The sequence below is a fragment of the Zosterops lateralis genome (genome assembly GCF_965231275.1).
Source record: "Zosterops lateralis genome assembly, chromosome: 2".
NCBI classification, from domain to species: Eukaryota; Metazoa; Chordata; class Aves; order Passeriformes; family Zosteropidae; genus Zosterops; species Zosterops lateralis.
In genome coordinates, this window is record NC_139763.1 from 11,158,106 (window position 1) to 11,185,428 (window position 27,323).

General features: G+C 35.2%; 1 protein-coding gene across 10 annotated transcripts in view; it reads left to right on the forward strand.

Annotated features, from left to right (window-relative positions):
• Positions 1 to 27,323, forward strand: part of DMD (dystrophin) — a gene marked incomplete at its 5' end in the record, with an annotated part of 1,168,120 nt that overhangs the window by 773,168 nt on the left and 367,629 nt on the right. For all 10 annotated transcript variants that reach the window (XM_083855614.1, XM_083855615.1, XM_083855618.1 and 7 more), the window contains 3 exons: positions 3,409 to 3,584; positions 14,247 to 14,394; positions 16,481 to 16,630. In XM_083855614.1, the coding sequence (XP_083711740.1) occupies positions 3,409 to 3,584; positions 14,247 to 14,394; positions 16,481 to 16,630 (474 nt within the window). The remainder of the gene's footprint in view (positions 1 to 3,408; positions 3,585 to 14,246; positions 14,395 to 16,480; positions 16,631 to 27,323) is intronic.

The window sequence follows — 27,323 nt, forward strand, 5'->3', positions numbered from 1 at the left end:
TCCTTGTGGTAAAATCTCTGGGATGAGCATGTGAAAATGTGGCTTTCAGTAAAACAGCTTAAAAACTTTTGCTCTCTTCATAAAAAAAATGTTAATGTCTTCATAGGAGGCTGTGCTTTGTGCAGTATCCATTATCAACAAAAATCTTTTTTGTGGGCTGTGGAATCCAGGCAAACTTCATCAGGACATGTGTTACTGTTTAATCCTGTGAAAAGTGTAAAATGCTTAAAGTACTTGGGGAAAAAAAAAAATCTCAGATTGAGTTCTTTATGATGATCTGAAATCAGATGGCCAGAAGGCCTCTCATGTTCTGGTGGAAGTTCACACTTCTCCTTCCTGTGCAAGGCTCCCATTCCAGCATTAGAGATCTTAAGTTCTAAGATCACCCCTGCCATTGAGCTAGCTATTTTTATTTTTTTAAAAACTTTGGAAGGTCTATTACATCATATGTCAGTGGATAAATGAGAAAACACCTTTGTTTAACTTTATGTCAATTGAAATAAGTGTGGAAATCATGTACAAGTTGCTCTTTTGTGTTTGAGTATGCTGGAGGAGAGAGAAAACCTAATTTAAGATGCTGTAAGCACAGGAAAAAGGCTTAGTGTTTGAATGAGCTTTGACTTAGCATTTCACTTTATAGCACTTTACTGACTGGTTGTTGTTTCTGTCATTTAGAAAAGTAGATGCATAAATAACAAGTAATTTCTACAAATTTTGCTTCTGAAACCTCCAGAGTTCCAGAACTTCCCTTTGTTCTCCTTCCTTTGATCTCCTATTCCAGATGAATGGGCCTCTGCATAGAAGTAGAAGCTTTGTTCTGAGTTATTTTTTCAGTAAGTGGTATGGATCTTAAATTCACACAGGTGCATGCAGTAGCAAAAAGGTCTCAAGTGCCTAGCTGGAAATAAGCCACTATGGCTTCTTCTACAACAAGCCACTTACTCTAATATATTTTTTCACAAACTATACATTGCTATGATTTACCCATGTAATGGTCCCTACTGCTCAATGCAAAGGCTCTAGCTGTAAAATCAATGTGAAATACAGTGAATATATGCAAAAATAAGGTACTCATTTTAAGCTGGGCATTGCTGAAAGAGAGGTGTGTAGTGGAAAGACCAATTCAGACTTGCAAGAGTAGACAATATTTGCATTTAGACAAATGACCTAGCCATTGCTACCGTTTATTTGTAATAGTGAAATAATGTACCTGAAAATAATAGTCAAAAGTTGGGCCAGGTATTAATTGAATTAATGTGCATTGTAGAAAGAAAATAACATCTTATACCTCAAAGTAAGAGGCTTTTATGTATCTATTCTGGCTCTTGGAAAATCTTGCAATTTTTGCTACAAAGGTATCTTAAAAACCTTACACATAGCACAGGCTAAACAAAGTGTGCTGGGACACTGTGGGGCAGCAGGGTGCTTGAGGAAACATGACTGGACTGTCACATAGTTTGCAAAGATCCTGCAGAAAAACATTTCTCATCCTATCAAAGCAAAATAAAGCAGGATGGAGATTACTGCCGCATTATGCTCATTATAGCCACTTCTTATTCTGAAACTGTGGGGTTTCAAAATAGTTTGGAAAAAAACCCAAACGAACAAAAAAGCCAAGAAGTTAGCAGAACAGTTTTTACTAAGAGGAGTCTAAGAAAGGAGTAATTTGGGGATGGGATGTGTGTGTCCTGTGACAACCTAAAAGAAACTATAAGAAAACCAAACAGGAAGTGTAGTAAAAACAAGCTGAATCTTAACAGTGCAAACCTCTGCTTCAGCTACGACTCCTTGTCCAGGACTGTAGGTAAACACCACAGCAACCTGCTGACATTGACCCCTGTGCTCCAGGCTCTGATGCTGTTTGTGTTCAAGCTGTCCCTGTAAAATTTGTGCAAAAGCTGAGACAGAGCATTCAACAGAGTCAATGCAATTTAATGAATTAGTAGCTGACAACTGAGTTTGATAGTGTTAGAACCAGAGTGTTTTGGTTTGTGAACTTCAACCACAACCTCATGACCAAAGATATATATTTTAAAAAGCATAAGGGGTAGTTATGTTCATTTTTTACATTCCTGGAAAGTTGTATCCTGCCAGTTGTGACTGTTTCATGGACAAATTTTATTTAATGTTAGTACACAGATTTACTGACTTGCTCTGCAATTTATGCTGTGCATTTAGAAAGAGAAAACAAACATGATTTTGTTCTGGAGTATGATATACTAAAGTATTTGGTTTCCTCCAGAAAAAATGAGATTCACCATTTTACTTGAAAGCCTTTGTATGTAGATAGGATTGAGACACACTTCCTGAAGTTGTGAAAATCTGTCATAAGTATGAATATCACAGTGTAGACTGTTGATGTTATTTCAGTTGTTTTTGTTTATTTTAGCAGTCAACTGTTGAAAATTATTTTACACTTTTTTGCTTGTACATTCTGAGGAATTCAAGGGAAAAATACTCATGCTCTACTGATGAGTAAAAATACGAAAATATTGATTATTTATAAGTATAACTTGCTTCAACAGGCATACAGTGTTGCAATCTAAGCTGCAGATTCAGAATAGTGTTGTTTTTAAACATGAGGTAAGATGGCTACAGGAATACTGCAGGAAAAATTATTTTATCATAAAAGATGTAGAAAAAGTATCCCAATGCATTTAGTAAAACTTGAGAATGGCCCATATTGGTTATCATTTGGTAATATTTTTATTCTGTGTGTAAGTAGAAACACAGCAATACTTCTTAGAAGTGTAATTCCCCCAGTCCTGTTTAAAAGAATAAAAAAAGAACCAAAACAACCAAAAAACACCAAACTCCAAACCAAACCTAAAATCAACACCAAAAAAACCCAACATCTCCTGCAAAAAAAAGCCAAAAACAACCCAAAGCAAAACAAAAAAACAACAAACCAACCAATCAAAGCCAAACAAAAAAACCCCATAATTTTTTAGGCTTCTCACAATTTTAGAAGAAGGTGTTCTTTAATGGAATCAGTTTTACAGTCTCTGCTTTCCTGACATTGCTTGTTTGAGTTTATAGCTAATAGAAGCTTCGCAGATTTTGCAGTTTAAATCTTACAATGCTTTGTAGGCTCTAAATGTGATATATACCTTTGGATGTGTAGAAGTGCATTTGTTCACAAGTTTTACTTATTAATTAATGTGCAGATAATTACTGTAATGCTCTGTATTAGACAGCAATACAGAAGAGGATAAAAGGCTGTAGAGATGTACTGAAAAGTACTTGTTACAAAATGATGAGATCTCTTTATGTCTACTCATCTTGAATTTTTCATTTGGAATTCAGAGGAGAGCAAAAACTTTCACTTCTTTCCATCTGGCAAGTGTGATGAAGCATTTTTTTTCATGCTTAACTTATGAAGATGTGAATGTGTTGGGTATTTTGCAGGAGCTTCAGGATGGCATTGGGCAGCAGCAAACTGTTGTCAAAACATTGAATGCAACTGGTGAAGAGATTATTGGGCAGTCATCAACAGCAGATGCCAAAGTGCTGAAGGAACAACTGGAAAGTTTGAATAACTGGTGGAAGGAGATCTGCAGACAGCTGGTAGAGAAAAAGAAGAGGTAGGTTAAAAAAGGATAAAAGTATTGTGAAATTATTTTTAGTTATTTTAGATTTTATTCTGGCTTGAAATTCCTAAGGAGCTCTCAACAATCTAGAGTTTTTAAGTATAAAAGAAATATCAGGAATTAAATTTTATGTCCTATAAATTGTTCATGCACTATAATTTGTTTAATTATTTTCTACCTACTCCTGTCAGTGACCACCACCCCCTTCCATACTTCATATTTTTATCTCTTAACTTCTAATGTTTAAACAAACCAAACAAGTATACATAACTGCTCAATTTTAAAGTAGAACACTACGGAATTTACAACTGGTTTATAATCTTTCTGTTTGATTGCATGTCATTAAAGCTCATCTCTGTAATACTAAGATTGCCTTCATTGATTTATACAGGTAATCCTAATCTAGTTCATCTATCAAAATCAATACCATTAATATCTGTATTTCATAGCCTGGATTAAAAAAATGGATTTATCAATTTAATATTATTTATGATCACTTTTAGATCAACTTGTTTTTCTCATGCAGTCAGAGAAAGAGTGTTTAAGTTACAGATAATACAAAAATAGTTTTATACCTTTAAAAAGAGAATTTCCAATTAAAAAAAAAAAAAAAGAAAAAAGAAAAAAGTTGATGTCAACATAGGTTTTATTAAAGAAAATGTTCTTAACCTAGACTGTAGGCCTAACTGGATATGCCATTCTGCTTTAAAATACAGTAGAAAATACAGGTAAAGCTTTCTTCATGCATTTTTTTTTAAAATCCCAGAATATTCCTAATACAGATACATTAATGAGTGCTGGAGATGTACTGGAAGATCTGGTAGTGAACAAGTTTTTTTTTTTACTTTTGATGTGTCACTTATCATTTTTCTGTCCAGAGCCATGGGGGCATAAAAGCTGTGAAAATATTTATTGGCATCATAAGGGAGTGTCCTGGAAGGGTTTTACTGACTCTAATAATGATTAATGTTTTTGGAACATGTTGTCTGTCGTTGGATCAGGCTGCCCAAGAAAGTGATCGAGTCACCATAGAATGGTTAAGGTTGGAAGGGAACTTAAAGTTTATTGAGCTCCAACCCCCTTAACTTAGACAGTGAACCTTCTACAGAGCCTCATCCAGCCTGCCTTTGAAAAATTCCAGTGATTTGAACTCCACAATCTCTCTGGACAACCTGTTATCAGTGCCTCACAATTCAGGAGCAAATAATTTCTTCTTGATATCTAATCTAAACATTCTTTTATCTTAAGGCAATTCTCCCATGTCCTATCACTACAGGTCCATGGGAAAAGTCACTTTCCAGCCTTCCTGTAGCTCTCCTTTAGGTACTAAAAAGTGCTATCAGGTTTCCCAGTATTTAAATTTATTTAAAAGACATGTAGATGTATCACTTAGGGACATGGTTTAGGGATGGGAGTGGGACTGAATAATCCTGAAGGTATCTTCCAACCAAAATGATTCTGTGTTAAAAGAAATAGATGCAACAAGTTATCTACAGCTGTCAGAAGCTTCAGAGTTGCTTTAAATAATTCTTTCTTCTGTATTTCCAGGTGTTGATGGTACTGTTATTTGTTACACAAGGGAGTCCTTGTCTTTTATTTGTCACATAAAAAGCTGTGCTTTTGTACATTGGAAACCCATCTGTGTTTCTAAGCATTAACTTGTTATGTAAGTGCAAACACTTACAAAACAATAACACATCTTTTTAACAGCCCTGTAATCTTCTTTGGCAACACACAGGAAAGAGATTGGTGGTTGAGCTTTGTCTGAGGATATAAAATATGTTCCTGTTCTGATTGTTGTTCTTCATCCCTTCATTTATCAGTAGAAATGTCTGACTGAATGTTCCTTTGGCTCAATGCGGTGTTAGAATATTACATGGAATTTCTTGACACATTCTATGTTTTAAGGAAGCCTAGGGTTTGTTAAGCGGGAAGAATCCAGTTATGCTCTCTAGATGAAGGTTCTTTATTAAACAGTTACACATGCATTCCTCCTTTTGATCTGTTTAGTATGTTGACCAATTGGTTTGTTTTCCTCTGGAATGACAGCTTGTGTAATTTAGAGGAAAATGATTGCAGAGACCTCAGTTAGTGAACTTTGCATGAATAATAGCATTGCACCAGGAGGAATACAGATAGTGTTGTGTTAAACTGATATAAATGTTCCTGGTGTACTTTACGTGCATGAGAATGCTTGTGTTCACCTCCCAGTCTTGGCTGTGTCAGAGCCAGGGAATGCTTTTCCTCTCAGGTCTTGGAAACACATCCTACCCTAGCTTCTGCCACCACACATGTGGTGTTTTGTTTTGTTTTCTTCTTTTCACTCTTCTAGAGTGGATTTTCAAAGGAAAGAAGCCTACTTGACAGGAAAAAGTGCTATGGTATAAGCAAGTCTCAACTATTGATGAACCTGGGCATGAAAGGACCATAGGCTTATCAGCTGCACAGTATTTAGCCATGGTGTCATGGGATTTGCATAACTCTTATGCTTTGACATCTTTTAGTTTTTCATTATTTGTCCTCATTTGGTTTTGGATATGGTCAGATTCTCCCTTTTTGAGACTTGAAACCCATATCATCCAAAATACTTTAATTTATCCTTAAAAGCAAAGCATGAGACAAACATAAGTTGAAGGAAGTGGCCTCTACTTACAGTCCAAAGTGCTAATATAGTCATGGTATTGCCCAATGCATGTGGTGGTACTATGTCAGATTAATTTAAGTATATCAGTAGACTATAAATTAGAATAAATGAGGGTCAATTGACATATTTTGATTTCTCTTTTTCAGAATAGCTTTAATAGACTATTAAAAAAAAAAGCACCTGCGAAGTCAGAATGCTTATATTGTGACTCACATAAGTTTTTATAGTCCCTTTATTTTTGTCTGTGTTTCCTAAAAATTAAATTTTCATAGTTAAAAGAATGTTATTATTACGAAGGAGATTCTAAGATTTTTTAAGTCAAGTTTGAGAATGAGAAAATGGGAGCACATTTTAAAACCATATTGAACAAAGATGATACTAAAGGAAGAGCAGATTTAGTATAATGCATTTTCATATAATAATTTAAAGAAAAAATAGATATTAACATTTAGAACCTTATGTAAATCAGAAAAGAAAACTGACTCTAAACTTTTAATAGGTTTCAAGTTTTATTCTTTGTAGTAAATACATTATGCTCTGCTTTAAAGTTAATTCTCAGTAGCTCAGAGTAGTGATCAACTGAAACTTTGTTTCCTATTACATTTTTTTTGCTCAGCAGATCTCAAGATAAAGTGGCAAGAAATTAGCAATTGAATGGATTCTAGAAATGAAATATGTTAGTGATTTCAGATTCAAGTGTAATGCTGCTAAGCATTATTTGGCAAGGAAACTTTATATATTGTAAGCTCTGTTTTGGCTATTTGCTTATCAAGATGAAAGAAATTGATTTTCATAATCCTGCACAGTTTTACATGAAGCATTGAACCTTTGTGCGGGGCTTTGACAGTCCATTCTAGACGTATTTTTCAATCTGAATTCAAAAATCAGTAGGAGCTGAAGGGAGGAAGGAAGCAATTACAGGAGTAACAGAAAGTGATACAGATATTTTTAGAAGGTGCATGAATGTACACATAGTTTTCATAAATAATTTGGAATAAATAATAAACTACCTGAATAATAAGAATTTTAAACCATATCAAAACCCTGATATTCTATAAATTACTGAAACTGATCATAGATTCACTAGATGCTAACATTAATCTCAGTAACAGACTGGCAGTTTTAATGAATAAGAATTATTTGGACTGTGAAAGGTCAACTTAATTAAAAACAGGCAAGAAAACAAACTAGATCTCAGAACAAATTGAGGAACCTGTATTGCTCTTCAGTAAAAAGGAGCTGGTTTTCAGTTTTAAAAGGTCAAATGCTGATCCTAAGCAAAGCACAGACTTAAAATTGACTTTGAATCTCCTTTCTTTGGTACTGAAGATCAAGAGGTTATGCTTGAGTTATGTTTGTGTGGGATGTTATCTTCCACTTGCCTTTATCAAAGAACTTTCAAAGCTGTAGAAGTTTGAATTTAGTGTTTAAAGTTTCTGTATCTTGCAGTCTAATCCATCCAGCTAAGAATTAGATGAGAACATAATTTTAGCACATCTAGTCATTTTATCTTACTGAAAACTTTGAAATAGACTGGGTAGTTGAATAAAGTGGAACTTGATTGAAAGTCTGATACACTGGTAGTTAGCAAATTGGGAATTTAATTGAGTTTTTGTTAACATTTTGCTACAAAAGACATGTGTTGGAAAAGTTGGGGTTTGTACTCTAGTACATTGTTACTCTGAAATAGAGACTTTGGAGACCACTGGAAGCCACAAAGGCCCTTTGAATAGATTCTACTAAGCCCAGACAAAAGAGGGGAAATACAAAGTGTCTGTGTCTCCAACAGAAGTTTGCTCTGTCCTTTCATCCCCTGACACACGTCAGGCCACATCATGCTGTGTCTGCTCTGAGACATGCCACTGGGACATCTGAGTTTTGGATGATTTAGGGATGTGGTGGCTTGCCACTAGGGCCACAGTGTTCAGCAAGCCCCAGGGCTGTGGCTGCCGCTTGGTGCTGCTCTTTCAGGAGCACCTGGCCCAGGCAGGGGTAGCCAAGGGAAGCTACATAGGAGGAGAAGCAACATCTCACATAGGAGCTTGAGAAGGGGATGGCTCATAAATGAGGCTCTTGAAAGACTTATAACAGTAGTATTGGTTGGTCTTTTTATTTTTCACTTTTGCTAAAACTTTCTTGTGTGATTTTTGAAAACAGATGCCCAGGAAATAGATTCCTTCAACATTTCAGAAGTAATCAGTTTGGGGTATTTTATTCATCATGATCTGACATTTGTTAAAATTGGGTTCAGTTGAATGGAAGAGAATTTTTCATTATTTTAGCTGCAAATACATTTACACTTTTAATGAGTTTGAACCTGTAGACTGCCTGTTCAGATCTCTACCCATGCGAATTTGAAGTAATTATGGGAAGAATGACAGAACAAAGGCTGTTTACCAGAATACTTCCAAGTACTTTCCTGAATACAAAAATACAAACTTTCTATTCTAAATAAAAATTAATTGTTATAAAGTAAATATACTTTTTAATATTTTTCATACAATATTCTTTTTCTTCCATGACACACTAGCTGCAAGTGATTGTTTTCCTTTACTTGAACACTCAGCATATTGAAGGCTGTGATTAGCTTCTAGTTGCAATTCAAAAACTGGTTTAGGATGAAGAGATTATATGACAGTTATGTCAATAAATATATTTTTTCTTTCCAGCACATAATTAGCTACATATTGAATTTTTCTGAATTTTACTTTTTGACTGTTCAGATTTCTTATAATGAATCAGTAGAAAAGAATTACTGGCATAAATTTGTATTGTGTTTACAAATAGTTTAGCTAAACTTCTTACTGTTTGGTATTTACATGTAAATATATTTTCTAAAGTTTATGTGCTATTTTAATTTCACTTATTTAAAATTCCTTAATGGAGCATATTTATCCATTCTTAAGAGAAAGAATGAAAAGTAATTTTTTTCAGCAAATATTGTCTTTATTTTTTTTTACCATTTTGATGGCCTCTTATATTCTCAGTAGCAGCTACTAAACACATTAATTGCTAATCTTAGACATTCAATAAATACAGAATTGACAGCTGAATGTTAAAAACTGAAAAGGCACCAAAATAATACTGGACGCACAGATGGGAATATGTGTCACAAGAGCAGACCTGTCCTAATCCTATGATTGTATATTTTCTTTCTATAGCTGACACCTCCCAAATAAATCCGACATTACTCACGTGCAATTACAAACTCCAAACACCTGATGTGTTTCACTAACTATTTACGGGTTGCTATGGTGTTGCTATCACATTGTTGACTATGGAGAAAATACTTGACCTGCAAAACATATTTCACTTTTTTCGTGGTTTCTCAACACTGCACATGAAAATACAAGCTTACTGAAATAGGCTGTGAATGTTTGTGTAGTAGTTAATAAATATAACTAAATATTAATGATAGTTTGAAAAATTTTCCATGGGCTTTTGTGGAATACCATAAGAATTTGTTATAGATTCAGTTCAATAATGGTAGGAAAACTAATCCCTAATCTATCAATTATCAATTATCAATTATTTACACAAAATGCAACTAGGAAAAAACCATTAATTTTATACTTAGTATTAAAAACTGAATATTGATACATTTACTTATGGAAGTATGTAAGATTCCTATAAAAAGATGTGCATTCAGAGTAGTTGATGAAGGGGCCATATGAATTTAGAAATATAAACAGAAATCTGCTATGTTTTACTATGGAAAAGACAAAGTAATGTGCCTAAGAATAGCAGTTGTGTAGAAGATGAAATATGAATCCTGTGCTTCTCTGCTATAGTTTGAGAATTTTCCATCAGTCAAAATGGATTATATTTCAGAGTTAATCAAATAAACTTTTTGCCAATGGAGAAGGAGCTTAAAAGCTTTTTGGGGAACTTAGGTTGGTTTGTAAGGATAAGGCAGTAGTGTATAACAGCTTGAAGGCCTCTGCTTTACTTGTCTCCATAGGGCCAGCTGCTGGAATTGTATCTTATTCCTCAGTCACCTGCTTCTCCAGCAAGTCATTCTCCCAACTGGTTTCTCTTGCTCTGTCCCTGTCTGAGTTGACTGGTGGGTCGTGTTCCTTACTCCAGCTTTTTTTAGGCTTGGATGTTTGAAAGCCCATACTCCCTAAGTAACTGTTAATTTTTCGTTGCCACCATGAATTTAAACATCTAGAAATTACATGTGTCTGTTGTTCCAAAAGTAATTATGATGATAGAAATCAGTTTGTTCAAATGGCGTAATCAGTCATTGAGTTAAAACTTTTAATTCAATTAACTGGTTCAGCTAACACAGAACACTCTCTTCTAGTGTCTTGTATAATATGACACTTGTCTTGCAGGATGTTATTTATAATAGAAGTAGCATTCTAGCAGGTCAAGAAGAGAGGGTAAAGTAAATTAAAAGGTACACCTGCATGTCCTGTTAATTGCAATGAACCTTTGAATTCCTTTACTGCATGTTGTTCCTGATTAGAATAAAGAAGTAGATCTATGGAATTTTTTTTTCTGAACTCTGAAACCCTTCTGTGTATGCACACACAGAGAATCACACACACAGTTATAGGAAATATGTGAAATATGTGTGTGTATATATATATCTATATATGTATATGTATTTCATATATATATATATATGCATAAAACATCTCTGAAAGAATTCCTGGAAAGTCTTAGGTTAAAAACATCCCTATCCTACCAATCAGAATTTAAATTAGTCATCAAAGTAAAAAAAACTTTCCTTCACGACTTGGAAAACTTCTAATATTTTAAGAGTTGCAGCTCAATTCATAAAGGTGATAAAATTGACAGTGTACTTAAGATAGAAAAGGAATCTTGCCAATTGCTATCTCTTCTAGGAGACAAGAAATATTTTTGATTTCTCATTCAAAATACCACGCAGCTCAATAATTTTGCTCTTGGGTGTGTGGAGTTGAATGCTATGTCTTTTCTGTGCCAGAATTAACGTATTTAAACTTGGATCTTTCTCAGGTTTATCCTCAGAGTACCATCACATAATGCCTCCACTGAGCACTTCACAAATGAGTAGAAGCGAGAGGAAATGAAAAAAATGAAAGCTGTTTCTGAGAGCTTGGATTCTGGGGTATCTGGTCAGGTTGAGAGACAGAGGTTTTATTATGTGGTTTATGGTGAAACACTGGATGCCTGATTCCCAGATTGCCATAACTGGAGCAGGGAGATATACTGCCTCAGAAAGATTTGAAGTTGTGCTTCTGCCTTCAGGATTACAGGAAGTTATTTTTTCTTCATTTTAGTGGTTGCAGTGCTATGGATCTCTGCATAGATTAACATCTGACTCATTTTCACAGAAACAAATGTTTTAATTAGCTGGTTTTAGATGACCTATTTTGGCTTGAGAAGAGCATATGACCTCTCAAGTCATGAACATGAACACTTCTCAGTGAAGAACAGTGTAATAAGCGTGATGCTGTAAAGTTAGTTCTTTTTTGCATGACCTGTACAACCAAACCTTACATCTGTATGTATTGGAAAGGTCCAGAATTTCTGTCTGCATAACAGTACTCCATAAGAGATCCAGAGTTGTAATAAATAGCCATATTAGTACAAGAATTATTCCTAAAATTGAGGAACATCAGTGTTTTTTGTTGATATTGGTCATATTTCCAGAAATCCTGGGCAAAAACAGCTCATGAAAATATTCATGTATGATTCCATAAGAAAATCTAAGACAAGCCAAAGAAAGTAGGGCTGTTGGTTCTTTTGCTATTTATGATGTTCATTTTCTCATGTATTTGTTTGTATAAATGTGTATATGTGTGTGTATATGGGTATATCCATAATTTATATATAAGTGTAAATAGTTTTGGAGAATTTTATTGTTTTCACAGTAAATATAATCTCTTACTTTTTTCTCTAAAGAACAATTTAGCACTAGGGCCTTATGTTTGTTTAATCTGTAGGCAGATATTGCAGAGTAACTTGCTTCTGACCTTTAAAAAAAACAAACAACAAAAAACCCCAGTGTTGGGCTCATATGTCTAGTAAATATTAAAATATTTATTTTAAGAACAAAAACAAATAAATCTCCTGTTTTAGAATCCATTCTAGATCTAAACCAGAAACTTGATCTAGAACTATATTGAGATCCTGTTGAGAGCAGCACAAATTTGCCAAAGCTTTCAATTTATATATGAATTAAAACCAGCATTTTCATGCTCTAAATGTAGTTATGAATACTGGCTTTTATCTGTTGAAAATATACTTTCTCTGTGGTAAAGGAGGCTGAGAGGAGATCTTATAACTCTCTACAATTCCCTGAAATAAGGCTGTAGTGGGGTGAGGGTTGGTCCCTTCCACCCAGAGACAAAGGATAGGACAATAGAGAATGAGGTCAAGTTGGGCCAAGGAAGGTTTAGGTTGGATATTGTTACAACCCACTCCTGAAAGCAGAGTAACTGAGGTTCTTGTTAGCAGTAGATCCCTTCAGTCAGATTAGAGTGAAATGACACTCAATGACCAATTATCTATGTGTACACAGCAGGTTTATTTTAATTTGATTGCAGTGGGAAGGAGGTTTGTAGCCATTTTGGTTATTATCTATATAAATGAAACCATATCAAAGTGTAAAGATATCACTTAAGAAAATTTATAAGGAAAAGAAAGAAAAAGAAAAAGAAAGGATACAAGTAGATAGTGCAGAGGAAAGAAAGGAATGTCCATCAGTGGATCCTGTGACTAGATTTGATTGTTGTGATTTCGATGCCCATTGGTCAAAGTGATGATCTCAGTCTTGATCCATTGGGGGTGAGGGAAGCCGGCATAACGTGGAGTTCAATATGTTCACATTCAAGTGGGAATGTCGAGGTACCTCTCCTGGGGAGGGGACAGTTAAACACTCTCTGCTGCAACACTGTGGGTCATGCACAGTTCTCTGGTGGAAGGCTCCAGAAATGTATCTGAGGGCAGTTTGTGTATTTTTGGTTGTTTATGACACTTTCTGAAACAGGACAGCTGCCTGCCATACCAATGTAGTTGGGCCAGTTATGGCCCATCAGAAGAGATGAATATCTACAGGCCTTTGTGTGAGTGTGAATGTCCTGACATTACATGAGCCAGCTGTCTATGGGAGGAAATTGGCATGATAAAAATATTATCCCAGCTTGCAAGATCTGTGTTTCGTTGTTTAATTTTGATAAGTATTTAATCTTCAATCTTTCCATACAGGTAATTCTCAGTGTGTGAATAAGTTTGGTAGATAAATTACAGGTATTTTATACAAAACATAAATTTTCTCCTTAGAGAGGCCCATTCCAAATGCTAATCTCAAACATTCACATTCTACCAATGCTCTTCCCTGCTGCGCTTGAAATTTTTTGCCTGCATCTCCTGATAACTTCAGAAGCTTTTGCACAGAAGTTCACACCTCAGTATGTTTTATACAGTCATAGTGAAAATGAGCAGATGAGTTGTAGATGGAGACAAATAAAGAGTAGACATCTGAAGTTCAGTGTTGTGGATCCCATCTTATTCCTACTATCGACTGCGAACCTTACCTACATTTTGTGAATCTTAACACAAAATTATATGGCATAGTTACTGAAATATCTTGTTGTTTAATATGTCCAAGTGAGTCTGTGTCAGTTTTTACAGGTTCAGTTTGGTAACACTTGATACTAGAATTCTTAGTTGTCAACACTGGGCTTCCCTGCTGTTACTTCAAACAGAATTTTAGTCTGAATAATTAGCTGCTTTATTTCTGGTGTGCTTGACTGCTACCTGTCATATGTAATTTGGAAGCTGAATTTAGTGGTGTTGTAAATTAAGCCTTGATCTTTTCTTTTAAAATATATTTAATGCCACCTTAAAAGGATGTTGGTGTTTGCCTGATATTTTTTGATGTGAAGAAATCTATGGCCCACTTCTAAAAATAATTAGTATAAATTCTAAGAATTAGTTATCTGTCACAATTCAGTATGGATAAGAACTTCAATATAAAATAAATTTATAGAAACAATAATTTCACATTTTTATTACAGGATAGAGGAAGAAAAGAATATTTTATCAGAATTTCAAGAGGATTTGAACAAGTTGATTTTATGGTTAGAGGAAGCAGACAGCATTATTTGTACTCCCCTTGAAAAAGGGAATGAAGACCAGTTGAGAGACTGCCTGAGCAAAGTAAAGGTATTGTAAGCTCTATTCTTCATATTTTCTTACTTCATTAATTCTACATCGAAGAAAATAAAAAACTATTTTCCAAAATGGTTTCTGACATCAAACAAAGCATTCATATCACTTTTTTAGATAAATCAAGGCTGGGAATTTCAAAACCCAGGTAAAAATATATATTGATCATACTAAAAAAAAAAAAGAGTAATGAAAAATCTACTGAAGCAAAAATATCCTGAAACTAGGAGATTAATCATTACCTTTTTCATCCTCATTTCTTAATTCAGAACATGACTGGTTTATATGTATAGCATTTCTCTATAGGTGTCTTGTTAACATTTTATAGCTTCTCACTTATTAAATGGTATTCAGTATTTCACAAGAGGATCCAGAACTGCATGCATAATTATAAATGTCAACTCATTAAAATACTGCTGCAACATTTTCTAGACTAAACATCTAGGTGACTTATTTTTAAGAATATTTAAAAAAAATCCATCAGAATATTAAATATTTGTTTTTAAGGGATGGAATATCTTCAGGAATATGTTAGAGTTTGATACTGCTCATAAATATATTCAACAGAAGTTTCTCTGTTTAGTTTTTTTTAATCTATTCAGTAGAATAACGATTTTTAATGACTTGTACAATAATAAATTAAACTGTAATTGGAAAATACATATTACTTATAGAATATATGCCTAAAGGTTTTCCTTTCCTCTCTTGAGGATAAGGACCTAGTTATCCTTTTTGTAAATCCAAGTTAAATAAATTCAGCTAGTGATAAATAGAGCATTAAAGAATCTGAAGAAAACTTGTCAGTTTGTTCTATCCTTCTCACAACAAAATTATAAAAAACCCAAAACCCTAAAGAATTATTTAGTAAAAATCTATCCTCAAGTTTCTTTTTAATTACATAAATTAAAGCAGGATAAATACCATTTCAGGAAATGGAGACTCAACCATGTGGTGTATTTGTCCTGCTGTTTAACAGCAGATGCCATTGAGTTGGTCAGGGAATATGTGAAGCTTTGTTGTTGAAGATATACGATCCAAGGCAAAGAAATACTTTTAAGGGATGTTAGATGCATCTTACAGTTTGCAGAAATGATTAAGGGTTTAAAGACTAAATAGATTGTTTAGAACCAGGAAGGCTCCACTCTTCACATACACAACAAGTATTTCCTATATAGTATTTCCGAGGGATATATAAACCAAAATTAAAGGTGTTAGCATCTCTTATTTGTATCTTGTTTTTACAGTCCATCTTCTTTTGGAGCTGCTCAAAAGGGAGCATCCTAATGGAGCAAATAATAATGCATTACCTTGCAGCATGGCTCATTTCATACTTACCTTCTTTTGCTAATAATCAAGAACAAACAAGGAAAAACCCCAGAACAATAAAAGCCTTGAAGCAACATTAACCTTACTTATTAAATTACTTTGACAATATAAAATTTCGGTAACAACATATGTGGTTGAGAAATGGTACATTTTGATGCTGCCTTACATTTCATTTGGCTTTCCTTTTGGTGTTTTGTTTGTTTGTTTGTTTGTTTGTTTTGGAGGTATTTTTTTAGGTGGGTTTTTTTTGGTTGGTTGGTTGGTTTTTTGGTTTTGTGGCTTGTTTGTTTGTTTTGAGGGGTTTGTTTGTTTTCAGTGAACATATATGCATATTCTTAATTAAGAGCTTAAACTGGAGTGAAGGGCTTTTCACCACATACCATCTGGATGACTGTTCACAGCCTGGAATTATTAAAACACTTCTTAACAATGCTTGCTCCATGCCACATTACAAGATTATTAAAATTGATATACATGAAGTATTGACTGCCCAGGTCTGGACATCAATTTATAAAGTAATAGCGATTAATATCCTGAGAAATCCTGTATTTTGTCACGTAGAACTCCCTTTAGATTTGATTGACCAATACAGTCTCTTTTGGGGTTTATTTTAGCCTCCTACATTCAGAAAGCAACAGTTATTTTGTCTTGAATTGAGTTTATTCCTTTGGCTGATACACAAATCAATAAGGGTCAAGATAAGAGAGCTGAAAATCCTACCACAGTTCATCTTAACTGCTGTATTTGTCTGTTCCAGTTAAGGGCTGGAGAGCTGCCGCCCCACAAGGGAATACTGAAACGATTAAATGAAACTGGAGGAATAGCACTTGGAAGTGCATCACTGAACCCAGACAAAAAACATAAGCTGGAGAGTACACTGAAGGAGGCTAACCATCGTTTGTTAAAGGTTAGACATATTACTGATATAACTGTGATATAAAATTTTAATCTGCATGAATATTTGCATTATATATTTTCTGGTATGTATAATTTTTCTCTGTATGAAGAGACAGTTGTGTGCATAATGAACCTGAGGAAGAAAAATGGGTACAATACACTGCTGTGAGAAACAGTGATAACAAACCAAGACCATTAGTGACTAGAGTGATCATGTTGCATTCAAATATACTCCCTAAATTACAGTTCTTCTACTTAAGGATGGAATGCACAGGATCATTTTTGTAGCCTGGTGCTTTTGCTGGAACAGCAAATACTCCAGCTTTGAGACTCAGGTATGTGAGAGGTAAATGTTTCATTTTCTTTATGGAAACGCTTCCCAAATCTCTCCTGTTCCCAATCCCATGGTGGACACTGAAACCACTGTTTCACCTTCCACCACACCTCTTCCAACCTTGAGCATTCACTTCTGGTTTTTGTGTAGCAAAGTACCACATAGTTTGATTTCTGGGATCTCCATACTGATGGAAAGAAGGGAGGATTTAGTTCTGTTTTATTGCTGAAATAGCATATTTTTTGTGTTGAAAACTGATGAAAATGAGTACCAGATCTGGTAAAGAGAGGTAGATAATTTGAGTGTTTTCATGGTAGAAATGATAGAAAGTATTTTCCAGAGGACTACCACCCAAGGCACGGATTAGCCTGCCTGGAAACAATCAAGGTAGAATCAGTTGAAGGATTTCTGTTGAGACTGATTGCAAAGTCAGGGACATTAACCTGTGGTATCTGTTTGTTAAAGTTACCAGGATGGTGGGACAAAAAGGAATGATTCGTTTGGTTTAGCTCTAGGGGTTGGGGGGGGGGGGGGGTGGTCAGGGGGAGGGCAGAGAATGAATGAGAAAATAATCTTCTGAGTACCTTACCAAAAAGGCAAAGGTAGAGTTTCTGGTCAAGAATAATGCATCCTGGGGCTTTTGTTACCATTTCCATAAACACAGTTGAATTTCAAGCACAGACCTGAGAAATAAAAAGGAACTTGGTGTGTCACTCTTACTGGTTTCTTCCTAACAGGAGCAGTCTGGCAAAGTCCAGAATATTAGCTAATGACTCAGGCAAAAGTGGATAATAAATACTGCTCACATTCACAAACTCCAGGCTGGACACATAACACATTATTTCAATGGTTGGACAGAAATATCTTTTTCTCTACAAATGGGCTTCTGAAATCAACGTATATAGAAGAATTCAAAACATTCAAGATCAAAATAATGTTATCTACTGGCTGAAGGAACCATGTACACAGCTAAATTTAGGGACAACGTTAATACCTACGCTGTGTTTTTAAAAAGACAGCATTAGTTTTCAGGAAAAAACTTTCCTTCTAGTCAGGTTACATAAATATATTTTAAGAAAATCTGCAATTTGTCACTGAATATAGCATTTTACTGATTAGTCATATACCTAAAAACTTGAAATTTTCATTTTCTTCTGGCTGATGCAAAAATGTTTTAGGTCTGTTGTCACAGTCAGAGCGATCATGAATGTTGTTGAAAGTACTTAGGTTTGCGTGAAATATGGGAGACAAAAACTACTGTTTAGTGAATCATTACAATTTACTGAATTTTTATAATTTATGTTTCCTAGATCTAATGTGTCTGGCAAGATAATTATTCTTGGAATTTCTTACTTGAAAATTTTCATTTACTACTAAAAGAGTCTAAACCAAGAGAAATAATCTTCTGATTGAAATCATTATTTAACTGCATCATTTTTATTTATGTTATCTATTCATGAAGATATATAGAACTGAGTTTTCATTGTCTCTTGGCCTCAGAATGTATAGAATCTGAAAAGTGCAGTGGTTTGGGGGTTTTTTTTGTGAGTTTTTATGGGTTTGGGTTTTTTAATGAATCGAAATTTAATTTGAAAATTACAATACCCAAATCCATACATCTTCTCTGAAGGTGCTCTCTTTTTGAGGTTATCTGTTTTCTCTGTGATCTTGACAGATGTAGAAAACAAAGCAAAGCAAAAAGTTAGAAGCTCATTTTGAGGTTCAGTAAGATTTTTCCAATGATACTGAAGGGAAAAATAATTATTTTTTCTTTGCATATTTTTTGCTGTTACTCATGATTTGTGTAGGAAACCTCAATTATTTGTTTCACTTTCTGCCCTGAAAATCTAGGATCTGAATTAAAACTCTAAATCATGGAAAGAAACTCTGCTAGCCTGACAGAGGAACTTAATGTTCTCTTGGTTCAGTGTAGCAAGCACTGGAAAAACCCTACAGATATTTACGCTGAGCCAAAGCTCACAGGATGGGCACTTTTATATCAGGCAAACTTCTTAGGTCACCTGAGGATGATTCTGAAGTCATTGGTTTTGATCAGGATATATATTTTTGTGTACCTCAAAGCACAGTAGACAAACATTATCACGCAGAAATTTCTCTGGGGCTTTTCTGTCTCCCCACCCCCTCTTAAGAGTGTATCCTTTAATCCTTTGTTTCAAACGGTGTGCTTTGTTGTCTGGCGTCCCTGCTAGAAATGAACATGTAACACTCTACTGTTTATGATTATCTCATTTTGCTGGATGATACTATTATCAAGATATGAAACATACATGACAGTTACATAAATAATGTTCGATAGGTCCTTATCTGGTGTGCACTAGAGTAATTCTGCTTACTTCAGAGAAGGTGGGAAGATTTAAACCAGCTAAGAATGTAGCCCAGTATCTCCTAAAGTTATCACAAATTTTTGTTTTGCCTTGATCTGGCAAGCAGGGGAATAAGGGACAACACCTGTGAGTCTTAACCTTCAAGGTGACATGTTTGAAATAAGTCATGTTCAAACCTTCTTTACAGTCACAGAAACTGTTGCCCTACAGCAATAGAAAAGAAATTTAGTATGAAGGGAATTGCAGTCACATAAAAGTATCTTTTTAGCTTTTACTTCAGAATTGTCTTTGCTTTGGGATGTTTATATCACGTGCTGATGACCTTGAGAGTAGATATGCAAAGAGTTTTTCTTCCTTTGGATAGTAATAATTTTGACACCACATTTCTTTATAAAACTTTATTAAATAGTAATTCTAATTGGCTGTTACCTAATACAGTATAGTTTAAGCAGAGAATGAAGATTAAAGCTCACATTTGAAAGGCGTGACTTTTAAATTCTAGCCCGGCTTTACTTATTGTACACACTCCAAAGCCAGTATTTCTTGTAAAAATGAGATAGCAGTATCTTTGTGAAGTCTTAGTATTATGAAAAATGAAGTGGCTTATGACCATTTTTATGCTTTCACATCAAGAATCTTTCATTTATTTTCAAAGCTTAAAGTATCTTCTGCTATGATAACCAAGTAAGGTAATCACCTAGTGCTTCAAAGCATACAAAAGGGTACTCGGCACTGGAGTTTGTGATGAATTCAGTTCTTGTCATATACCACCTGCCATGGCATGTAACAGATCTGTAATGGGTTTCTTACCTTTTACTGTGCAGTAAATGGATTGATAGATTAGGTCTGAGACCAGTGAACCATGGAATCAGAGGTTTGCTGGAAGGAGTTTATTACTCTTTAATATTATTCTTGGTCTGGTGTCAGCCAAGAGCGATGAGCTAAATTATCTGAAAGTAAGCTGGATGCCAAAATCAGCATTCTCCTCATTTATCCACCTTAGTCTTCACAACATCTACTGTATGTATTATGAAGGTTATTATAAGTGCCTGATGGAGACATTTTGTTTTGCTGCCTTTTAATTTGTCTACTAGTATTAGTTCTAATTACTAGACACTGAAGAGACTATTTCACTGTTTATTGCCACAGCAAATCAATTTGTTGTGCTATGTGGACAAGATAAAAATTAGAGTGGAGTGACATGGCTATAATTTGTGAACATTTTCTGTACCACCAGAACAGGCGTATGTTGTCTTAGCTTGGTTGATCAAGTGTAGAGAAAAACAGATTGCCCCAAAAGTGCAGAAACACAAAGTCATAACAAGGTTATAGTTCATGTATTATAGCTTGCCTTGAGTAGAAATTATTCATAGATTACCTGCAATGACATAAAATTTCCAGCATGTCAGTGCAACTTAATTCGAGCTCACAGTTGGAAATACTGCAATTGCTACTGTTGTTATTTGTGGTGTGGAGGATAAAATATCTTGGAAAATGAATGCTACAGTTTGATATCTGTTCTTTATATTTGAAATAAGAATAGTATAGCTGGCATTTTGGGGATCAGAAAGTTGACATTTTCCTGAATTTACTTTAATTTAATGAATGATTCCATTAAATATAATAAAGTCTTTTGTTATGCTAAATTACCTGTGACAGTTTGTCATAGGTGGCTAATTAAGTGTAGTCCACATTCAAGTTATCATCAGCAATACTGAAAAATGGCCTCACATATAGCAAAAAGAAATTTGATATAAATGTTCATTGGACAAACATGGGAATGTCACCAGCTCTAAGAAACAACTATATATAGGCTTAATTATTTTTTTTTTTAATTTGTGTATTGCTAGCAGCTAGTATTAATTAAAATTTTAAAAGCTAAGCAAAGAAAAATATTTATGAAATAAAGTCAAGTCATGCAGCTGTATTAGCCAATGAGGCCATAAAAGTATGATTAAATACATGTATGTGTGTATATATCCAATATATATCATATTATCTTACTGACCATCTTAAAATTCCTTATTATTCTTGTTTGCCACAAAAATCCAGAATATATTAATCATATATATTCAAAAGTTATCCCAAGTACTTTGAATGTAAGTACTAATTTTGAATACATATGTGCTGACAACTACATTGAGGTAATATTGATGCAATTGAATTACTAAATATCATGTAAGTAACTTCAGGCAAATCCTTACATATTTTTTTACAGTTATGTTCTGTGCATCTGAGAGAGATTTCACTGTGCTCAGATACTACTGCACACCAATCAATGGCAATGGTTTGGGCTTCCTAAAACTTCAGTTCCAAGACAGACACTGCCATTGTCTGTCAGGTTTTTCATCCATCTCTATTAAGGAAGATCACAGGGGCCTAAAATCAATGTTTTACTCTTGGCTGTTTACAAGATAAAGATTATACTTTAATTATATAGACCTATCTGTACAGCAACACGCCTATGTAATTAAAATTCCCACAAATGCAATAGTCTGAAATAAAGTTAAACTTTTCCTCAGCCCTGGATGTACAGACTGGGGAATGAGAGGCTGGAAAGCAGAGCCAGGGAAAGGGACCTGGGGGGTGGATGGAAAGTTGACTGAGCCAGCAGTGCCCTGGCAGCCAGGAGGGCCAAGCGTGTCCTGGGGGCATCAGGCCCAGCATGGCCAGCCGGGCAAGGGAGGGGATTGTCGTCCCCTCTGCTCTGCTCTGGGGCAGCCTCACCTCCAGTGCTGGGGGCAGTTTTGGGTGCTACAGTATAAAAAAGACATTGAACTGCTAGAGAGTGTCCAAAGGAGAGCAACAAAGATGGAGAAGGGTCTGGAGGTGAAGCCATGTGAGGAGGGGCTGGGGGCACTTGGTGTGTTCAGCCTGGAGGGGACTGAGGGGAGACCTCACTGCAGTTACAGCTTCCTCATGAATCTTGATGGTGACCTGTTGATCTGTTTCTTCTGGTCTTCTCAGTGGTGAAGGTCCTACAAAACACAGAGTTCAATGGATTAATATATGTTCAGGCCAGGTGGGAATGCTCAGCTGCCTCCTCCAGGGGAGAAGATTGACACAGTCTCTTGCAACTCCGGACTGTTGGAGTTCCGGACTCCGGAACTGTTGCATCACTTTGCCTCATGTCCAGTCCTCTGCTGCAAGGCCTCAGGAATGAATCTTGAGGACACTTTGGAGGTCTTTGATGGTTTATGACACCTCCTCAGCTGCCTCTCATGTGAATGTCCTGTGTCTATGGCCTTCTTGGGGTGGAGCATTTTACAACTAAGCCAGTTTATGTAAGGGAAGATGGAGTCTTGTCACACACCCAAAAACTCGTCCTCCCACCCTGAACCCATCCAGAGCTGATTCTCAGCACAGCTGCTGAGTTTGGCTTTCTTTGTGGATATATTCTTCTCCCCACAGCCTTGTTTACTTCTCCCTAGACCTGAGATAATTGGACAATAGAATAACTTTTATCTTACCTCAAGCTCCCATCAGGTGGCTGAGCTCACAGCCCAGTTTTCACATTTGTGTGGGGAGTGGTCACAGTTTCTTTATACAAATTTTCCATAATGGGCAAAGTTCTAAGTTTAAGCCCTTAACCACTGCAGTCCCTCACAGAACTGTGTGTAGCCTGAGGGATATATATGGTATTTTCTGCAGTAAACCAGGAAAAGGACATTTAGGGAATTTTATGTTTATTTTAAAATAATTTTCCTGTTGGAATATCCTTCATTAAAAATTACTGAAGGAATTAGATTCTAAAGCCTTTGTGGCCGCTTTTGGATTTCAGGAACTGAGTAGGAAAAAAAGATAAAGAAAAAAAAAATCCTGGACTAGATTATTTAGCAGACATTTAAAGTGGAGGGACTTGTGCTCAAAAATGTCCTTGACAAAGGAGAATTGCTGAGAGTGGAGAGCAGAATGAATGATAATTAGTTACAAGTATTACATATGAAAACATAGATATTCAGAAGAATGTGATCTATGTGATCATATTGCCATGAAAGAAAAACAAAGCAAATCTTTGGGCTGGGAGAATATGTTTGTTTGCTTTTTAAAAATCTAGACAGCCAGATGAAGCAGAAAATTGTTTGGGGCATTGTGTTTTTTTGGACTGCTTTAGTTTTCTACACTGATGGGAAAAAAAATAATAAAAATAAAAATGAAAGTTGAAAATATTAAAAATATTCCATTGAGAAGTTTTTGAAAAAAAAAAGACCAAATAAACACCTGCCAAGGTCAGGTCCTGGGAGCCTTGCAAGGAAACATGAAATGCTAGATACAAAGCAAATAACATTCTTCTATATTTAGCAAATAAAATCTTCTATACATATTTTTAGTAGCCTGCTTTAATCTTCCTCTAATAATACAGTCTTTACTGCAACTTTGTCAGAGACACTATGGCTTATAAATATTCATGAGTTTAAAAGAATTACATAGATTTTGTTTTAAAGTCAATATTGAGTTTGCTAATGCAAATGGCTCAGTTAATTAACTAAATGGCATCCTAAACTGAACTTACATGAAACTCTTTCGTACACTGATTGTTTTTCATGAAGAAATGATGCATATAAATTAACTTTTCCCTCTTCCATTTTAAATCATTCTTTAGTACATGCTCTAGGGATGGTGAATTTGAGCAGATCAGACTTTCTGAACAGTGGCTGTAAGAATTTCTGTTTCATGTAATCATCTTACAAGTGCTATGGAAGTGTCAGTTATGATTTATCAATAAGTCTGGATTGAAGTGTTCATTTAATAGTTGTTATGACTTCAGTTATTTCTTTATTACCCAGGTCCTCCCTTGAATGACATCAAACTTGCTTTTAGTCCAGTTATGCTCTTGGCTGATTGCAATGTAGTCAGTCACTGTCTCTTCTTTTCCTAATATTTGCATTTTTTCAGAAATGGAATGGTAAAGAAGAAACTGCTCCTTGATTTACATTTAGTAAGCGAAGAAATTCTTTCAGAGAGCTTCCTCAATTCTTTATACTGAATACTTCATTTTTATCTATGCAGGCAATTCTGATTTTTTTTTTTTTTAAGCCTGACACTATTAATTATCCTATATTTGAAACCAATTTTCACAAAGTGCTTTGTATATCCAAGTGACCCTCCCAGGGAGGGCATACAAAAATAACATTTTTGGAAGTTTTCACAGATTTTCTACAACATACTTTTGATCATGTTTATTGCAGCTTATTTTGTTATGCATATTGGGATAGCTAAATTTTAATCCACTTTAATATTCCTCAAAATAAGATCCGTTTATAAGTGCTGTCCCATTAGAGTTTGGTGAGGCAGATAGCAAGAGGAAGTTGTACTTTAGTATTGCAGGAAAGAAACTGACATATTTTCACTGCTGTTAAAACGTTGGAATTTGGGATTTCTTTGCTCTGCTTACCACTGAGAAATTTTTTCATTTTTTTTTTTAAGAATTGCATGTTGGAGAGATGCATGTCTTCATCTATATTCTCAAACAGCTGGGTAATAGCTGCATTATTTTCTCTTTGGTCATTTCAGGTAAACAGGGAAAGAGGTTGACTTGTGAGAGAGAGGTGATGTTTGAAATCAGGCATCAGTCACTTGAAATATATGTACAAGTAGTGATGCCTTACTAGTAATACAACTCATCAAGTTAATTCATTTGCAATAATATTTCTGACTTGTGCAAGACTATTCCCCAAGATTTGATATTTCTTACTGTCTCTACCTAATTAGTTTCAAGGTTTTCATTTTGAGCATTGTTCTTGAGTTAAAAGATTGAGCTGTAACTCCACAACCATTATTTTAATTGGTACTGCTTTAATTGAATCTGCTTTCTGGATATTCATAAGATTTAAATAGAATGGGCAAACAGAATATGATTTTACATCAGGTGACATATTTTATAAAAATCCTTCCTCCCTTTATACCTTTTATCATAAGAACTGATATTCCTTTCCATCTGCAGAGCTCTAATTCTTCCCATAGTGCATGCACACAACTGTGTGCAGACTGAAAAAATAACTATCTAAGCCTCAAGTGAGAAATAGCAGTGGAAAATTGGAGCAAGGGAAACAATCAAGGGGATCTAAACTGCCAAGATGAGCATAGGTAAGGCTTTGCACCGAAGTAATCAGATTGAGGTAGGGATAGGATCAGCATAGTACTGTGTTGTTTAGGCTGTTTGTGGGGGAAAATCATGCAAGACATCAGGTTCAGATGGAACAGAAGCAAACAATGCAAGTAATTTTAGAATTCATAATAAGAAATTAAAATACTTAGATGAAGACCTAGGTTTTGAAAGTATGCAATTATTTATACTTCAGATATTCTCATGTTTTGAAAGATGTTACCTTTTTTGTGCTGGCAGATTTTTGTGGATTTTTTTGTGTGTGTTTTAATAAAAAGAGCAAAATTTAGAATAAGTAAAATTTAATACGTGGAAAATAGTCAGATATTTTCAGGTTAGAAAAAAATTTAATATTGTGAAGACCAATTTCAGTTGGTAAAATTAAGCTCTTCTGCAGTTTTACTATTTAGAGCTTAAATCTTTTCTATTACTCTGTCACTAAGCTTCCAATTAATCGTACTTAATTAGCACTTGAACTAAAGTACAAAATTTAGATGTGTCACAGGCTTTGAGTTGAATGTTTTGGCATGTAACATTGAAATTATATAGTCCTTTGATGTTGAACTCAGATTGGCTGTCTCTGAAAGTATAATCCATACTTTTGGTGTTTCCACTCGCAAATTCATTTTGTGTCTTTGGTTGCCAACCAAGGTGTATAGTCAGTGTTGATCTGTAATGAAATAAGGCGAAGTTGAAAATGCTTAATTTGTACTGAAAGGGAAAACCCAGATTTTTAGAAAGATGTTCCAACTGAAGTTATCTTTTATTCAACTCCTTTTTTTATTTGCACCCTGCCTTGCTTGCCAGCCTGTAACAATGCTTCATCAGGCCTGTGTCAGTCCTAGGCAGACCCTGGGGAAAGCATTTCGTGTTTGTCCTGTTTTCACTCTGCTGCAGTTGTTGCCTTATGGCCACTGTTCCTGTTGGTTGTCACTCTTAAAAAAGAACTTCAGCCATCCTCTGGTAAAACTTTCTTAAACAGGAGGGAAAGACATAAGATACCAAAGGGAATTAAAGTAAGCAAACACTGGATAGTTATCCCAAGACAACAAGTGAATAAAAGGAGGATGGGGCCCAAAGCAAAAATGTAAAAGAGATTATTGAAATGGGACACTAGCTACTGATCATTCATCCCTGGAGGCGTCCAAGAACTTGTAGAATTCATTCAGAGTGCCCAGAAACAACAGCTGTGGGACTGCCGTGGCTCCCACCAGCATTGAAATCCCACCTCAGGGGTGCAGCTCCTGGAGCTGTGAAGAATAAACTGAAAGGACTGTGAGTAAAACAGTAGGGAAGATTCTGGAGGGCCCCATCTCCACGTGTACTGCTCTGCCACAGGAAGCACATAAATCTGAACAGCCAGTCATCATGTCCATGTCCATTACTCCATGGAGGTTTTCTAATTTATGCTTCTGGTGAGCTGCAGAATTAGCTCAGGAAACAAGCTGTCCCCCAAGAGACAGTCTGCAACAGTACCTTGGCTTGATAGGCAGACTTGTAATTACCTTAAACTCATCAGGCTCTAATTTGATTAGCCAGCTTGACAGCTTTATGCCAGAGCTTACAATAAAACACAAACAAACCACAATGAACTAGCAAATGAAATCCCTGATAACCAGAATCTAGGGCTCTGATTCCCACACAATGGCATGTGACACGTTACTTGGATTTTACAAGGAATTGCCTTGTTAAATGCTTATCTGTAGCCCTAACCTGAGTTGGTGAAAGTTCTTTATTTATTTGCTCTCGTTCTTTTTATCTCTGTGGTAAAATTAGATTATATTACCATATATAATTAACTGATTCATATTTACATAAATTTCTTTATTTCTTTATTAAAAATATTATAATCCTATATTTGTGCTATAATTTTAGAGCAGGAGACAATTTATAAGAAGAGGCCACATTTACTTAAATT